A 19,084-nucleotide genomic window follows, 5' to 3' on the forward strand; every position below is an offset into this window, starting at 1 on the left:
CAAAGCTTGGAACTTTAACTGCTGAGCCTCTGAAGTTTTTAAAAGGATTTGCTGAGAGAGAAGAAGAATGTGACTTTAAGGACGTAGAAAAATACCTTGTATATGTGTGCAAAATGAGTTCTGACTGTCACACATTTGATGATTTTCGGAACAGTGAGTTCAAAAGATCAGTCCCACTAAGTGACCTTCCACCAACATCATATCCTGTGTGTGGACACATTAAAAGAGCATTCTACTTGATCAGAAGATGTGTGAATGTTTTGGATCATGCATATGTAGGGAAAGATCTGTGTGAATTTAATTGGGAAGACATTGATGGATCGCTAAAACATACGAAATGTCTAGAGCCTCTACCCACAGAACTTACACATACATGTACTTGCAAAACCTGTGCTACAAAAAGATGTCCCTGTCTTCTCAAATGTTCAACATTCTGCAAATGTACCACCAAAACAAATAAACAAAGTGAACTATGAAAATGTGTCTATAACAGGAGTGATATATATATTTTTTTCATATTCAGATCAGAAACATTGTTTGGTGTATACATAAAAGGGTTAAAAAAACATTACTATTTGTTCAATTTCTATATATGTCTCTTCTTCCTCTATTATAGTTGGTGGAAGGGTTGCTGTGCCAAAAACTAGGTTTTTACACCAAAATGAAGCATATAGGTCTCATGGTTTCTGAAATATTACATCCTCACTAAAATACACCAACCATTTTTAAAAATGTTGTCTAGAGAAAATTGAACCAGATCAGCAATGTTGGCCGGAGTTAAATTACTTCTCTAATGATCCAAAAACACAAATCAAAAATGAAACTCTCTGGACAACAATGTATTTAAAGAGGCACATCAGGGGCCGGGATTATGAGTTTGGAGAGAATAGTTTAAGTGAGAAAACACTAGTGGTGCGCGAAGTTTGTGTAATTTCTTTTAGCGTAATTCCATGGTATTTCAGGAAAATGACAAGAAATTATGTGTAATTACACAAAATGCAAATAAGGCACACAACAATATTTTAGCAAAAAACGTGCCCTTAGATGCATTTTTGATTCGAGGGTGCATTTTGTGCTAAAAACGATTACTGTGAATGACAACCCCTTACACTATAGTCATTGATAATATTGCTACAAATTTCTGCATAATTATGTAACTAAGCTTAATGGTGGAATTCTGTGAATTTTGTGTAACAAGCATAAAGTGAAATTCCCCAAATTAGGCAAATTATACCTGCTTAATTGAAATTACACCCAGGCTTAGAAGACACCCAGCTTCATTTCTAGAGGCCCTCAGTATGAATAGCTCAGGCCACGGACAGATGCTTAAAAGCCTCTGAAAAAAGGAAGCCATAGGGCACTGTCCTCTACAATATAACCCCTGGGACTTAGAGCACCCCAGTGGACTCGACTGGCCAGACTCCAGGCCCACCTTACAGCAGTCCACAAGTGGTGTGCAAGGAACAACAGCAAATAGCTTTAGGCCATACATCTTTCTACTTCAAATATGCAACCTCATCTTTTTTGAGCATACAAATATTTACTGCCTGCAATGCTGCACGTGCCTTGCACTGGCTGCTCAGTAGTGAACTGGTACTGACAGCTAGAGGTAACGTGGTGAACACTCCTCCTCTTCTGATAGCTTTAAGGGCAGAATAAAAGGCATGGGCATGCGTTTGGCTGAGCATGAGTGCTTAGAAGAAGCGTAGTCAATCCCGATCAGAACGTGAAAGCCAGGATGCCATTATTAACTCTCGCTCAACTTTGCAGGTTTTAGGGATCTGGGTGCAGCTGGCTCAAAAATCAATAAAACTGAAATAAAGAAAAAAGTAATTGTTTTTTTAAGTAGTTATTACAGCTTGATTTGATAATGAGGTGACTCCTGACCATTTATCAAGGGACCCCCTTGAAAGATGGGCCCTAGGCGAGAGCTCATTTTGTCCATATTTTTAAAATATCTCTGCATAGGAGCCTGACCAGAAGACCTGGGAGCTGTAGAAACAATTAGGAATATATTTCCAAGTAGCAGAAAATAAATGGAACTACTTCATGGTTTTCAAAATGTGGATGACCGGAAAAGGTTGTTGGGGTTGCTCAATGAAAGTGCACCCTCAGCAGGAAAGACTTCAAGGTTCGAACCACTGTGAGTTTTTTTGCTTAGAAGAAAAATACTTGCAGTTAATTAATATTGACTCTTGACTCACAGAGCTGTGCCTGGCTAAAATAGTCAGCCTTGCCCTGCAGAAGAAATTAAAAAGTCAAAAAAACTGTGACTGAGGTAAGGCAGTAAAGTTACCCCAGCAACCAAGCACCCTCGTGGCTCCATAGTCCTCCTTTGTCTAGTTTGTAGCATTTGGTTCCTAAACTGAAGGATTCAACACATTTGATTCTACCTTCAAGGGTCCCTCGCCAACTTCAGCATCCTTACTTGAGCTGCTGAAGGACTTTGAGAAGCAGAAAAACATCTCAGTCCCAGGGTAATTGACGGGTGTGGTCCACCTGGCATATTTGACCCACTTACCTCACTCTGAAATGACACATAGCTCCTAGCCTACAGCGAAGATTTACTTTCGCTTAATGTTGTGTGATTTCTTGGTTCCTGGTACATTAAAATCTTAAAAAATCTATATACCTGGTTTCCTTTTCCGATGTTTATTTTTTGTTTGTGACTTATTACATTTTTCTTGATTTGTGTACATTTTAAATTGGTTTTGGATATTTATTGTGTTGTACTCCTTACTTTAATGTTGTTTGATCGGCTTGCTTTACGACATATTTCTCTGGGAAATTGCCTGCTGCTTGTGCCATTGCTACCAAGGGTTGAAGGGAGATTCACTTACAACTAACTGCATTACGACCTTACAAGAGTGTGTTTATTAAGTCGGTTGGAGAGCCCTTAACACTCATTAGCTAAAAAATCTGGAAAGTGTTGACACTGATTCTGCTATTTACTAAGATGGTCTGTGTGCTACCCAAAATGCTAGTGGAGTGTGTGTGCATGTGATTAAATATGTATGTGTGTGAGTTTGTGAGAGCAAGAGAAATCTGGGGACATTCATTGAATATGAATGGACAACATTCTCATTTATGGAACACTCGCTTACCGTTAAACTCTACCAGAGCTGGTACTGTACTCAGTTCTGTGTGTGTTACCATCAAGGCTTGCTTAAACTTCAGATTGGTTTCTCTGTAAATTAGGAAAAAAACATAAATATATGGAGATATCACATTACTTAGCATAACTTCTTGTCAAGGTTGACTTCTAAGTGTAAAATAGGAACAAAGCAGAATGCTACCGTCTGTGTCCATTGATTCAAGTAGTCTAGCAATGTAGTCTACCATCAAGTACTTTGAAAAAGTAAACTCTCAATTTCGAAGAAACCTTCAAAGACTCAAAGCTAGGATTAAAATTAAATCTCTGAGCATGCCTTATAAGTGGCTTCAGAGTCCTGATCTTTCAAAGGCCCTTCAAAGTAAACTGTGCTCTACAAAACCTACTCATGTCCACAGGAAGCCTTTTAATGTACCAGCGGCCTAATGCTCGGTGGGGGAGAGCAGGCAATGGATGGATTTTACACCTTTCAGATATTCACAATAGGGTACCGAGTACATGTAAATCCTTTTACAATGCACACATTGTATGCCATGACTGCGTATAATTATGCAGCGCTAAGAACTCTCACATTTTCGTGAGGTGTTGCCATTCACAAACTCCTCCGTGCTCTATCAAATCCTGGAAAAGATCAGAGCCTTTTGATACTGCAAAAGTCTGTAGTAAATCCCCTTCTGTGGTGGGAAGGGAATGACCACCCTGTGAAGGGGGGAGGGGAGGGGGTTTGTAGAAGAAGAGGTCTAGCATGGGAAACATTTTCTCCATGGAGAAAAAAAGAATCGATTGCACATAGGTGCTGCTTGGAAATCTAAGCCTGGCTCAGCCTTCCCCATGTAGTAATGAAAGATTCTCTCGTAGGGGATTTCCATGTATAGTCATAAGCACTGAATAGTTCCGCGCGCCTGCGGGGACCCCGGAGCACTGATGTGAAGTATATTCTTAAGTGTAGATCGCAGCCCTTTGAAAAAGGTCTGTCAAAAATCACTTAAGAATAACACTGTGCAGCCTATGTGAACAGCTACACAGGCCAAATTGTTGAAAAGAAAAACAGCTGTAGTGTAAATTCACGTTCAAACACGTATTTATTCTAGAAATGTAATAAAAAATACATTCTCATACTTCATTTACACCTCTCATGAGAATAAAACAATGCAGGGCAGTGTAGCCCATAGGCTGCCATTATACAGAATGTAAATAGAGCTGTGCCTTTAAGAAAGTAAAGTCTTCCTGTATCCCATCATGCACAGCAAAAGGCAGTTGCCTCAGTTCTTTTTTCCGGCTCCTTCTGACAGGACCCTGAAGCATTGAGCTTTACCTCACAAAGCTTTTTTGACAAAAAATTCAATTAAAACCTTTTGAATTTCAATTTCACTCAACGTTTTTAATATTGAGTGAACATTTGCTAACCTTTTCTGTCAAATTTTGACAGAAATTTAAGGTTTTTCTATTTTAGAATGCCTTCACTTTTTGATAAATGTCCTTCTTGTGGCAGAAAAAAGGCTAAAACAGACCCACACCAGGTCTGTATAATTTGCCTTCCATCCAGCCACAAGCCTGACTCCTGTGACATCTGTAGAACTTTCTCTAGAAGAACCCTTCGTGATAGAGAGAAAATTCGACTTCAGGCAAGAGAGGACAGGAGAAGAAGTGGTCAATCTGCCACAGAGCGAGGAGAAGGTCAGTCTTCTACCAGGGCTCACCCTGTTTCCTCTGCAACTTCTGCCAGACCTGCTCATAAACGGCATAGGTCTCCGACGACGTCAAGTGCATCGACGTCAAGGCCAGGAACGGCGCCGACATGCTCGCCGTCGAAGACTGGCTCACCGTCGAGAAAGAGGCATCGCTCGACATCGGCAGCTGTTTCGCCGTCGAGGCGCAGTGGACGCTCGCCGTCGAGAAGATCTTGGTCCGGGTCGCCGTCGACGCGATGCGGACGATCGGCGTCGAGGGAGAGTGTTCGCCGTCGAAGACGGTCGCCATCATCACGTCGACGTCGAGGAAGGTCGTCGTCGAGAGGATCTCAGCAGCGAGGGGAATCAACGTCAAGAGGCACCCGACGTCACCATACTTCGATGTCGAGGAGTGTGTCGACGTCGAAGCGACAGTCAAAGAGGCCTAGAAGGGTTTACACCACTTCAGAATCCTCGGCCTCACTTATCCTGCTTCCAGCTTCACCTCAGCTCTCTCCTCAACAGCCACTGCTGCCGCAGAAGCCAGTTACACCTACGGCTCCTCTTCCGGCTCCCCCCTCAGAGTCTGTTCCGGTGACTCCAGCGGAATCCATAAGACATTCCAGAAATTCCTCTAGACGTTCGTCTTCCTCTCGGCACCATCAACATGAGTCACTTCAGAGATCTTCACGTCATAGACATTCTTCTTCGTCTACACGGGACTACTCTCCAACCCTGTCGGACTCACCGTCCCCGAGAGTGTCCCCCATAGATGACGTGAATACCTTCCAAGAGGTCCTAGTGCGCGGGGCGACCAAACTAAATATCCCGCTGGCGGTACCCGCCCCATCGACCTCAGTGATTTTCGAGACTTTACACCAGAGGACATCTTCAAGACCTTTACTTCCACTGGTCCCGGGTCTTCTTGATCACGTAATGGATATTTTTCTGACACCGGCCACAACGAAATCTGCTTCTTCCAGGCTTATTAAAAAGTATCGCCCGCCGGAGCAAGACCCTCTATTCCTAAGGTCGGACCCGGTGCCGGACTCGGTGGTTATAGTAGCGGCAAAGAAATTACACTCTACATCACCATCTTCCTCCTCACCTCCGGACAAGGAGAGCAGAAAGATCGATGCCGTGGGCCGAAAAGTATGCTCTACCGCAGCCATCACAATGAAAGCAGCCAGTGCCACTGCTTTATTAGGAAGATATGATCGTGCTCTTTGGGACTCTATGCTGCAGTTTGCAGGGCACCTACCCAAGGACAAAAGAGAAGATTTCTTGGAGGTCGTGAGTGAGGGTGCCATGGTTTCCAACCAGGTGAAAAGCGCTGCTGCTGATTCCTCGGTGCTGTCAGCACATAACTACGCTCATGGAGTAGCTTTAAGACGACATGCATGGTTGCGATTGACATCTCTCAAACCAGAGGCACAGCAGAGAATTCAGAATCTACCATTCTCAGGCTTCACCTTGTTCGGCTCTCATGCCAATGACGAGATGTCAAGAATGAAGTCTGAGCTAGACACTTTAAAAGCGGTAGGCATGGAACGCCCAAAGGAACAACGAAAAGTATTCCGTCCCTATCAGCGAAGGCTATTCACACACAGGTATCAGACACCACACTGGATGTCCTCACGTCCCCAGCAGCAACAGCAGCATCAACGGGCTTTCTCCACACAGCGAAAGTCGACACGCCGCAAACTCAGGCAACTCGCCAGACTCCTGCGTCTAAGCCCTGAATCTTCGCTTTCCCCTCCTCCGTTATCCACTCCGGTAGGGGGAAGTATCTCAAACCATCTCGACGAGTGGCTACGCATCACATCAGACGCCTGGGTATTGAATATTGTGCGAAATGGTTACGCTCTCAGATTCATCGATCCTTCTCCATCTGTTCCACCCAAACCAGCCAGCCACCACCTCGAAGCTCTTCAGTTAGAAGTAGATATTCTATTACAAAAAAGAGCAATAGAGCCCGTCCCGATCAACCAACGCGGGAAAGGGATTTATTTGAGGTATTTTCTAGTGCCAAAGAAGGACAAACAAGAGTTTCGTCCCATTCTAGACCTAAGGACAGCAAACAAGTGGATTCGCAAAGAGAAATTCAGGATGCTATGCTTGCACCAAATTTACCCTCAACTTCGTCAGGGCGACTGGCTCTGCGCGATAGACCTTCGCGACGCTTATTTTCACATTCCGGTGAGCAAGAAACATCGAAAATTCCTAAGGTTCACCGTCGGCAAAAGTCATTACCAATTTGCGGTCCTACCTTTCGGCCTCAAATCAGCGCCGAGAACTTTTTCCAAATGCATGGCGGTGGTAGCCGCCCATTTGAGGAAGCATTCAATATTTGTCTACCCCTATCTAGACGATTGGCTCATAAAGGCCTCCAACTACCTAGAGGCACAACAACATTTCAACTGGGCTCAACAGCTGCTCCAGAATCTCGGTCTTCAAGTCAATCTTCTCAAGTCCACAGCAACGCCTGTTCAGAGGCTGCATTACTTAGGGGCCATTATAGATACCAATCAAGGAAAGGTGTTTCCTTCGGAGGAACTACGATTATCGATTCTCCAAAAGTGCAAACAACTAGAGAGAACACCACAGACCACTGCAAGAGTAATAGCTTCTCTACTAGGCTCAATGGCGTCTTGTATCCACCTCGTTCCCAATGCTCGCCTCCATATGAGACCCTTACAGGAGTGCCTGGAGGATCAATGGTGTCAACTGATAGACGATTGGGAGAGCAGAGTCCTGCTTTCCCCCCACGCCCTACAGTCCCTGAAGTGGTGGTGCTCACCCAACAATCTCTTGGTGGGGATTCCTTTCCAACAACAGCCTCCAGCTCAAACCATCGTAACAGACGCATCGTTGCTCGGATGGGGAGCGCACATGGATCATCTTCGAGTCCAAGGCAAGTGGTCACAGAGAGAGAGTCTCTATCATATCAACCTGCTGGAGCTTCGCGCAGTCCATCTTGCGCTCAAAGCCTTCCTACCTTCTCTGAAAACGGAAACTCTCCTCCTCCAGACGGACAACGTGGCCACCAAGTATTACGTAAACAAACAAGGAGGCACCAGGTCCAGAATATTATCCAGAGAGGCTCAGACAATCTGGCATTGGCTTCTAGCCAGGAACCTGTCGCTAGTGGCAACTCACCTGCCGGGCAGGCAGAATGTTCAAGCAGATGCTCTCAGCCGCATAATGGACGAGAACCACGAATGGGTATTACACGACGACGACGTTCGTTCCATTTTCACACTATGGGGTACCCCCTCTGTAAAGAAATGGCTCTCTGTTGCAGTTACCCCCCACTTTTTGCCTGATACTGATGCTGACTTGACTGAGAAGTGTGCTGGGACCCTGCTAACCAGGCCCCAGCACCAGTGTTCTTTCACCTAAAATGTACCATTGATTCCACAATTGGCACACCCTGGCATCCAGATAAGTCCCTTGTAACTGGTACCTCTGGTACCAAGGGCCCTGATGCCAGGGAAGGTCTCTAAGGGCTGCAGCATGTATTATGCCACCCTAGAGACCCCTCACTCAGCACAGACACACTGCTTACCAGCTTGTGTGTGCTAGTGAGAACAAAATGAGTAAGTCGACATGGCACTCCCCTCAGGGTGCCATGCCAGCCTCTCACTGCCTATGCAGTATAGGTAAGACACCCCTCTAGCAGGCCTTACAGCCCTAAGGCAGGGTGCACTATACCATAGGTGAGGGTACCAGTGCATGAGCACTGTGCCCCTACAGTGTCTAAGCAAAACCTTAGACATTGTAAGTGCAGGGTAGCCATAAGAGTATATGGTCTGGGAGTCTGTTTTACACGAACTCCACAGCACCATAATGGCTACACTGAAAACTGAGAAGTTTGGTATCAAACTTCTCAGCACAATAAATGCACACTGATGCCAGTGTACATTTTATTGCAAAATACACCCCAGAGGGCACCTTAGAGGTGCCCCCTGAAACTTAACCGACTGTCTGTGTAGGCTGACTAGTTCCAGCAGCCTGCCACACTAGAGACATGTTGCTGGCCCCATGGGGAGAGTGCCTTTGTCACTCTAAGGCCAGTAACAAAGCCTGCACTGGGTGGAGATGCTAACACCTCCCCCAGGCAGGAGCTGTAACACCTGGCGGTGAGCCTCAAAGGCTCACCCCTTTGTCACAGCCCAGCAGGGCACTCCAGCTTAGTGGAGTTGCCCGCCCCCTCCGGCCACGGCCCCCACTTTTGGCGGCAAGGCTGGAGGGAACAAAGAAAGCAACAAGGAGGAGTCACTGGCCAGTCAGGACAGCCCCTAAGGTGTCCTGAGCTGAAGTCACTCTAACTTTTAGAAATCCTCCATCTTGCAGATGGAGGATTCCCCCAATAGGATTAGGGATGTGACCCCCTCCCCTTGGGAGGAGGCACAAAGAGGGTGTACTCACCCTCAGGGCTAGTAGCCATTGGCTACTAACCCCCCAGACCTAAACACGCCCTTAAATTTAGTATTTAAGGGCTTCCCTGAACCTAAGAATTTAGATTTCCTGAACCTACAAAGAAGAAGGACTGCCTAGCTGAAAAACCCTGCAGAGGAAGAACAGAAGACAACAACTGCCTTGGCTCCAGAAACTCACCGGCCTGTCTCCTGCCTTCCAAAGAATCCTGCTCCAGCGACGCCTTCCAAGGGACCAGCGACCTCTGAATCCTCTGAGGACTGCCCTGCTTCGAAAAAGACAAGAAAACTCCCGAGGACAGCGGACCTGCTCCAAAAAGACTGCAACTTTGTTCCAATGAGCAGCTTTAAAGAACCCTGCAATCTCCCCGCAAGAAGCGTGAGACTTGCAACACTGCACCCGGCGACCCCGACTCGGCTGGTGGAGAACCAACACCTCAGGGAGGACCCCCGGACTACTCTACGACTGTGAGTACCAAAACCTGTCCCCCCTGAGCCCCCACAGCGCCGCCTGCAGAGGGAATCCCGAGGCTTCCCCTGACCGCGACTCTCTGAAACCTAAGTCCCGACGCCTGGAAAAGACCCTGCACCCGCAGCCCTCAGGACCTGAAGGACCGGACTTTCACTGCAGAAGTGACCCCCAGGAGTCCCTCTCCCTTGCCCAAGTGGAGGTTTCCCCGAGGAAGCCCCCCCTTGCCTGCCTGCAGCGCTGAAGAGATCCCTTGATCTCTCATTGACTTCCATTGCGAACCCGACGCTTGTTCTAACACTGCACCCGGCCGCCCCCGCGCCGCTGAGGGTGAAATTTCTGTGTGGGCTTGTGTCCCCCCCGGTGCCCTACAAAACCCCCCTGGTCTGCCCTCCGAAGACGCGGGTACTTACCTGCTGGCAGACTGGAACCGGGGCACCCCCTTCTCTCCATTGAAGCCTATGCGTTTTGGGCACCACTTTGAACTCTGCACCTGACCGGCCCTGAGCTGCTGGTGTGGTAACTTTGGGGTTGCTCTGAACCCCCAACTGTGGGCTACCTTGGACCAAGAACTAAACCCTGTAAGTGTCGTACTTACCTGGTAAAACTAACAAAAACTTACCTCCCCCAGGAACTGTGAAAATTGCACTGTGTCCACTTTTAAAATAGCTATTTGTGAATAACTTGAAAAGTATACATGCAATTGAAATGATTCAAAGTTCCTAATGTACTTACCTGCAATACCTTTCAAACAAGATATTACATGTTAAATTTGAACCTGTGGTTCTTAAAATAAAATAAGAAAATATATTTTTCTATAACAAAACCTATTGGCTGGATTTGTCTCTGAGTGTGTGTACCTCATTTATTGTCTTGTGTATGTACAACAAATGCTTAACACTACTCCTTGGATAAGCCTACTGCTCGACCACACTACCACAAAATAGAGCATTAGTATTATCTCTTTTTACCACTATTTTACCTCTAAGGGGAACCCTTGGACTCTGTGCATGCTATTCCTTACTTTGAAATAGCACATACAGAGCCAACTTCCTACATTGGTGGATCAGCGGTGGGGTACAAGACTTTGCATTTGCTGGACTACTCAGCCAATACCTGATCACACGACAAATTCCAAAATTGTCATTAGAAATTGATTTTTGCAATTTGAAAAGTTTTCTAAATTCTTTAAAAGTCCTGCTAGGGCCTTGTGTTAGTACCTGTTAGCATTTCTTTTAGAGTTTAAAAGTTTGTAAAAGTTTGAATTAGATTCTAGAACTAGTTTTAGATTCTTAAAAGCATTCCAACTTTTAGAAGAATAATGTCTAGTACAGATGTGAATGTGGTGGAACTCGACACCACACCTTACCTCCATCTTAAGATGAGGGAGCTAAGGTCACTCTGTAAAATAAAGAAAATAACAATGGGCCCCAGACCTTCCAAACTACAGCTCCAGAAGCTGTTGGCAGAGTTTGAAAAGGCCAACCCCTCTGAGGATGGCAACACAGAGGATGAAGATAGTGACTTGGAGGAAAATTCCCCCCTACCAGTCCTATTTAGGGAGAACAGGGCCTCTCAAGCCCTGACTCCACAAATAATAGTCAGAGATGCTGGTTCCCTCACAGGAGGGACCAACCTCTCTGAAATCACTGAGGATAACTCCAGTGAAGAGGACATCCAGTTAGCCAGGATGGCCAAAAGATTGGCTTTGGAAAGACAGATCCTAGCCATAGAAAGGGAAAGACAAGAGATGGGCCTAGGACCCATCAATGGTGGCAGCAACATAAATAGGGTCAGAGGTTCTCCTGACATGTTGAAAATCCCCAAAGGGATTGTAACAAAATATGAAGATGGTGATGACATCACCAAATGGTTCACAGCTTTTGAGAGGGCTTGTGTAACCAGAAAAGTGAACAAATCTCACTGGGGTGCTCTCCTTTGGGAAATGTTCACAGGAAAGTGTAGGGATAGACTCCTCACACTCTCTAAAAAAGATGCAGAATCTTATGACCTCATGAAGGGTACCCTGATTGAGGGCTTTGGATTCTCCACTGAGGAGTATAGAATTAGATTCAGGGGGGCTCAAAAATCCTCGAGCCAGACCTGGGTTGATTATGTTGACTACTCAGTGAAAACACTGGATGGTTGGGTAACTGGAAATGAAGTGTATGATTATGTTGGGCTTTATAATTTGTTTATGAAAGAACACATTTTAAGTAACTGCTTCAATGAAAAGTTGCATCAGTATCTGGTAGACCTAGGCCCAATTTCTCCCCAAGAATTGGGAAAGAAGGCAGACCACTGGGTCAAGACTAGGGTAACCAAAACTTCCACTGGGGGTGACCAAAAGAAAGGGGTTACAAAGCCTCCCCAGGAGAAAGTGGGTGACACTAGAAACAAAGAAAAAGAGTCCCCTGTAGGCCCCCAAAAACCAGACCAGGTGGGTGGGCCCAGAGACACAACCCAAAACAAAGGTGGGTACCAGGGTAAGAGCTGGGATGCCACTAAGGCATGGTGCCATAACTGTAAACAGACAGGGCACCACACCAAGGACACTTCTTGTCCCAAAAACAAACCCCCTAGCAAAATTCCAGGGGTGACCAGTGTAGCCATTGGGGATGACTCCTCAGATGAGGAGGTCTTCATAGCCTTCAACTGGAAAAAGGGCCCAACAGGTGAGTTGGAGATTCCAGAGGGAAGTAGACACTTCCACCACCTACTGGTGAATGGAATCCCAGCCACTGCCCTGAGAGACACTTGTGCCAGTCACACTATTGTGCATGACAGGCTGGTGTTCTCAAACCAGTACATCCCAGGTGAGACTGCCAGAGTAAGAGTTAGCCCAGACAGGGTCACTTGTAGGCCAGTGGCTTTTGTGCCCATAGAAGTGGGTGGGACTTTTAGCTGGAGAAAGGTGGTAGTCAGTACAGACCTCCCCCTTGATTGTCTCCTTGGAAATGACTACCCAGAGGTTAGTCAGAGCCCAAGAGAGGAACTGGTCCAGTGCCAGTCCTCTCCCAAGGATTCTGGAGTGCCTGCCTCTGCAGTAAATGCAAGTAGGCCCCAGAAGAAAAAGAAAAGGAAACAGAGTAGGAAAGGTGGACAACCTTTAGCCAAGGTTCCAGCAAGCCAAGGAGATTCTGCTCCAGTAGGGGAGAACTCCAAAAGTGGCTCTGATAAAGTCCAACCTGACCCACAAGAAGTCCTGGCTAGTCAGGCAACTGTTAAGCCTGAGTGGGTGGCTCCTCAGCTAACAGAAGAAAGAGTGGAAGAAGGGTGTTTACTACAAGATGTGGTAACCCCCCACTCTAATACAGCAGACAGGCACCCTGAACCCAAAGAAGCCTGTAACTTAGCCCCTTCCCTTGTAGGTGAAGAGCTAAAGGTGTGGTTCTGGACACTGACAGCTGTCAGTGGCCTCTGCTGGGTGTTAGCCTTTATGGCTGCACTATCCTTGGCATGGTGGTCTGACCCCATGCCAACTAGCAAGTTAGGCCCCCTGACCCTTTTGGTCATGGTGGGGTTACTCCAGCTCTGGGTAACCTCTTTGGGTAAGCTAGGGGTGACCCTGGCTAAGATAAGATTAGCAGAGGTGGATACCTCTAACCCCAAAATAGAGAGAATGGGTGAAGACATAAAAAGCACAGACAAGAGGCAGTTCAGACTAGGTCCTATCACTGTGGAAGTGGGTCAGTTCCCCAGAGGGAATGACCTGAACAGAAGGATGTAAGGCAGAGTAGGCCCTGCAACAAACCAGCCTATTTCCGCTACTCTTCCTCGCCTGACAGACTAGGAAGACTCTCCCAGCTTTGGCTGAGTCTCCTGGCCTGTGGGCTGGGGGGGGCTTGTGTAAAGAAATGGCTCCCTGTTGCAGTTACCCCCCACTTTTTGCCTGATACTGATGCTGACTTGACTGAGAAGTGTGCTGGGACCCTGCTAACCAGGCCCCAGCACCAGTGTTCTTTCACCTAAAATGTACCATTGATTCCACAATTGGCACACCCTGGCATCCAGATAAGTCCCTTGTAACTGGTACCTCTGGTACCAAGGGCCCTGATGCCAGGGAAGGTCTCTAAGGGCTGCAGCATGTATTATGCCACCCTAGAGACCCCTCACTCAGCACAGACACACTGCTTACCAGCTTGTGTGTGCTAGTGAGAACAAAATGAGTAAGTCGACATGGCACTCCCCTCAGGGTGCCATGCCAGCCTCTCACTGCCTATGCAGTATAGGTAAGACACCCCTCTAGCAGGCCTTACAGCCCTAAGGCAGGGTGCACTATACCATAGGTGAGGGTACCAGTGCATGAGCACTGTGCCCCTACAGTGTCTAAGCAAAACCTTAGACATTGTAAGTGCAGGGTAGCCATAAGAGTATATGGTCTGGGAGTCTGTTTTACACGAACTCCACAGCACCATAATGGCTACACTGAAAACTGAGAAGTTTGGTATCAAACTTCTCAGCACAATAAATGCACACTGATGCCAGTGTACATTTTATTGCAAAATACACCCCAGAGGGCACCTTAGAGGTGCCCCCTGAAACTTAACCGACTGTCTGTGTAGGCTGACTAGTTCCAGCAGCCTGCCACACTAGAGACATGTTGCTGGCCCCATGGGGAGAGTGCCTTTGTCACTCTGAGGCCAGTAACAAAGCCTGCACTGGGTGGAGATGCTAACACCTCCCCCAGGCAGGAGCTGTAACACCTGGCGGTGAGCCTCAAAGGCTCACCCCTTTGTCACAGCCCAGCAGGGCACTCCAGCTTAGTGGAGTTGCCCGCCCCCTCCGGCCACGGCCCCCACTTTTGGCGGCAAGGCTGGAGGGAACAAAGAAAGCAACAAGGAGGAGTCACTGGCCAGTCAGGACAGCCCCTAAGGTGTCCTGAGCTGAAGTGACTAACTTTTAGAAATCCTCCATCTTGCAGATGGAGGATTCCCCCAATAGGATTAGGGATTTGACCCCCTCCCCTTGGGAGGAGGCACAAAGAGGGTGTACTCACCCTCAGGACTAGTAGCCATTGGCTACTAACCCCCCAGACCTAAACACGCCCTTAAATTTAGTATTTAAGGGCTTCCCTGAACCTAAGAATTTAGATTTCCTGAACCTACAAAGAAGAAGGACTGCCTAGCTGAAAAACCCTGCAGAGGAAGAACAGAAGACAACAACTGCCTTGGCTCCAGAAACTCACCGGCCTGTCTCCTGCCTTCCAAAGAATCCTGCTCCAGCGACGCCTTCCAAGGGACCAGCGACCTCTGAATCCTCTGAGGACTGCCCTGCTTCGAAAAAGACAAGAAAACTCCAGAGGACAGCGGACCTGCTCCAAAAAGACTGCAACTTTGTTCCAAGGAGCAGCTTTAAAGAACCCTGCAATCTCCCCGCAAGAAGCGTGAGACTTGCAACACTGCACCCGGCGACCCCGACTCGGCTGGTGGAGAACCAACACCTCAGGGAGGACCCCCGGACTACTCTACGACTGTGAGTACCAAAACCTGTCCCCCCTGAGCCCCCACAGCGCCACCTGCAGAGGGAATCCCGAGGCTTCGCCTGACCGCGACTCTCTGAAACCTAAGTCCCGACGCCTGGAAAAGACCCTGCACCCGCAGCCCCCAGGACCTGAAGGACCGGACTTTCACTGCAGAAGTGACCCCCAGGAGTCCCTCTCCCTTGCCCAAGTGGAGGTTTCCCCGAGGAAGCCCCCCCTTGCCTGCCTGCAGCGCTGAAGAGATCCCTTGATCTCTCATTGACTTCCATTGCGAACCCGACGCTTGTTCTAACACTGCACCCGGCCGCCCCCGCGCCGCTGAGGGTGAAATTTCTGTGTGGGCTTGTGTCCCCCCCGGTGCCCTACAAAACCACCCTGGTCTGCCCTCCGAAGACGCGGGTACTTACCTGCTGGCAGACTGGAACCGGGGCACCCCCTTCTCTCCATTGAAGCCTATGCGTTTTGCGCACCACTTTGATCTCTGCACCTGACCGGCCCTGAGCTGCTGGTGTGGTAACTTTGGGGTTGCTCTGAACCCCCAACGGTGGGCTACCTTGGACCAAGAACTGAACCCTGTAAGTGTCGTACTTACCTGGTAAAACTAACAAAAACTTACCTCCCCCAGGAACTGTGAAAATTGCACTGTGTCCACTTTTAAAATAGCTATTTGTGAATAACTTGAAAAGTATACATGCAATTGAAATGATTCAAAGTTCCTAATGTACTTACCTGCAATACCTTTCAAACAAGATATTACATGTTAAATTTGAACCTGTGGTTCTTAAAATAAACTAAGAAAAGATATTTTTCTATAACAAAACCTATTGACTGGATTTGTCTCTGAGTGTGTGTACCTCATTTATTGTCTTGTGTATGTACAACAAATGCTTAACACTACTCCTTGGATAAGCCTACTGCTCGACCACACTACCACAAAATAGAGCATTAGTATTATCTCTTTTTACCACTATTTTACCTCTAAGGGGAACCCTTGGACTCTGTGCATGCTATTCCTTACTTTGAAATAGCACATACAGAGCCAACTTCCTACACCCTCTATAGACCAATTCGCAACCCCAGAAAACAAAAAATGCCAAAACTTCGCCTCCAGATATTACCATCCAGGGACACTGGGGAATGCCCTGTGGATAAGCTGGTCAGGAGCATTTCCTTACGCCTTTCCACCGCTTCCCCTGGTACCGGCAGTCCTCCAGAAGCTATCCAATGCTCAATCCAAAATGATTCTAATTGCTCCAGAATGGACACGCCAATGGTGGTTTCCAGACCTTCTTCACCGGTCACTCAAGCCACACATCAGACTGCCTCATCGTCCGGACCTTCTCACGAAGTTCAGAGGGCAAATATCTCATCCCAACCTTTCATCGTTGAGTTTGGCAGCATGGCTCCTGAGTTAGTGCAATATGGACACTTGAACCTACCTCAGGACTGTATGGAAACTCTAAGAGAAGCAAAGCGCCCTTCCACCCGATCGGCTTATGCATGCAAGTGGAAAAGATTCTGTGTGTGGTGTTTGGACAACAACGTTGACCCGGTATCCTGTGGAGAGGAAACTATCCTGCCATACTTGCTAAGTTTGGCAAAATCGGGTTTACAATTGACATCAATAAAAGTGCACTTGGCGGCTCTAACGGCCTTTAGAAAGAGCCCCTCTCAACCCTCCTTTTTTAGGATCCCAATTATCAAGGACTAAAAAAGGTCTTCCCTCCCATTAGGAGGCCATCTCCTCCATGGGAACTGAATGTTGTCCTATCTCGTCTGATGCTACCTCCGTTCGAGCCAATACATAAAGCATTACTTCAACATCTCACGTGGAAAACTGCCTTTCTGGTTGCAATCGCATCAGCGCATAGGGTCAGCGAAATCCAGGCCCTTTGCGCTCAAGAACCCTACACGGTCTTTCATTCAGCGAAAGTAGTGATGAGGACGCATCCAAAATTTTTACCAAAAGTCGTTTCTGACTTTCATGTGAACCAAACCATTTCATTACCAACTTTCTTTCAAAATCCAACTACCCCTGCCAAGAGAACTCTGCATTCTCTGGATGTAAAGAGGGTTTTGAAATTTTACTTGGACAGGACAAAATGCTTGCGTAAATCACAGCAGCTCTTTGTTAACTATGGCCCAGTTAGAACAGGGTTGGGCACGTCTAAGCAATCATTATCCAGGTGGATTGTTTCCTGTATACTGTTGTGTTATCAGTTAGCGAACAAATCTCTTGGTGGCAGTCCAAAAGCCCATTTTACTAGAGGGAAGGCAGCTACTGCGGCCTTAATGAGAAATATCCCTTTGACAGAGATATGCAAGGCAGCCACTTGGAAATCGGTCCATACCTTTACACAGCATTACTGCCTTGATACAGACGCTAGGGCAGATGCGCAGGTTGGACAGGCTTCCCTTAAGAATTTATTTGCATGATTCATGGTTTTTTCAGTATTATTCGGTCTACTCCACCGCGGTTATGGGGATGGGCTTGCTAGTCTATTCAGTGCTTATGACTATACATGGAAATCCCCTACGAGAGAAGGAATGGTTTCTTACCTGTAACTCCAGTTCTCTCATAGGGGTATTTCCATGATAGTTATAAGCAACCCTCCCTCCTCCCCGGTGGAGTTGACATAGAAAAGTTGCCATAATATTATCAATGTTGGTACTCCAACAAATGTTTTGTTCCTTCATGTCAGGTGACAAGCCTTCAAAAAGAACTGAGGCAACTGCCTTTTGCTGTGCATGATGGGATACAGGAAGACTTTACTTTCTTAAAGGCACAGCTCTATTTACATTCTGTATAATGGCAGCCTATGGGCTACACTGCCCTGCATTGTTTTATTCTCATGAGAGGTGTAAATGAAGTATGAGAATGTATTTTTTATTACATTTCTAGAATAAATACGTGTTTGAACGTGAATTTACACTACAGCTGTTTTTCTTTTCAACAATTTGGCCTGTGTAGCTGTTCACATAGGCTGCACAGTGTTATTCTTAAGTGATTTTTGACAGACCTTTTTCAAAGGGCTGCGATCTACACTTAAGAATATACTTCACATCAGTGCTCCGGGGTCCCCGCAGGCGCGCAGAACTATTCAGTGCTTATGACTATCTTGGAAATACCCCTACGAGAGAACTGGAGTTACAGGTAAGAAACCATTCCATCTTAATTTTTAAACGGCATTAGCGAAAATTGTTGCTACCCTATCCTGCACATAATAAAATGGTAACAATTAATCTCTCAAAAATACTGCAGGGGTCCTCACTTTGGCCTGATAAATCATGTCCACTCACTGTGGCAGGCCTCTGCTCCAAGGAGCACGCCAAATCCAACCGGTCTGCTGTTGTGAGAGGGGGTATCTCGATACACTCCATCTCTTAGGAGTGAAACACATTTCTTGTGGACACTTGGCAAACTGAAGCATGGGCAGTCTCTGAGCTCCCGCAGGCCTCTGCTCCATGGATGCTCTCACGTCAAGGGGCTCTGTCAGTGTTTTGATTTTTCCAGTCCATCCTGACCAACCTTCTGTTAGACCTCACCAAGCTCACTCTGGCTTGGAGATCCCAGAACCTGAACCTATAATCTCAGTGTTGGTTTACATAACATACACTGCTTTGTGATATCCTCTTTCGACTGTTTGGTCATCGCCAGTCTGCTTCAAGACCCTAAGCTAAGTTCTCATTCATAAACCAGCCATGACGTATTTTCTATTGTAGCCTTCCTCAGGTTCTAATACCGTCTTGTTTCAGTGAGAACTATACCTATCTCGGGGTAAAATCCCAAGGTGCTCCTGTGTGTTCGATACGACTAAGCGTGCTGCCGTCATTTCCCTGCCACACCTTTTACAAAACAAGTTAGAGCAGGTATTGCACCTCAAATGGAACATCTGTCAGTGTTGATGAGTA

The 19,084-nt window shown here is 46.8% G+C and overlaps 1 protein-coding gene across 1 annotated transcript in view; it reads right to left on the reverse strand.

The window, feature by feature from the left end:
- Positions 1–19,084, reverse strand: part of ATP8B3 (ATPase phospholipid transporting 8B3) — a 481,840-nt gene that overhangs the window by 280,939 nt on the left and 181,817 nt on the right. The window contains exon 9 of the mRNA XM_069217044.1: positions 3,105–3,187. Coding sequence (XP_069073145.1) covers positions 3,105–3,187 — 83 coding nt within the window. The remainder of the gene's footprint in view (positions 1–3,104; positions 3,188–19,084) is intronic.

This window comes from Pleurodeles waltl, chromosome 12 (assembly GCF_031143425.1).
Source record: "Pleurodeles waltl isolate 20211129_DDA chromosome 12, aPleWal1.hap1.20221129, whole genome shotgun sequence".
In the NCBI taxonomy this organism is placed as follows: Eukaryota; Metazoa; Chordata; class Amphibia; order Caudata; family Salamandridae; genus Pleurodeles; species Pleurodeles waltl.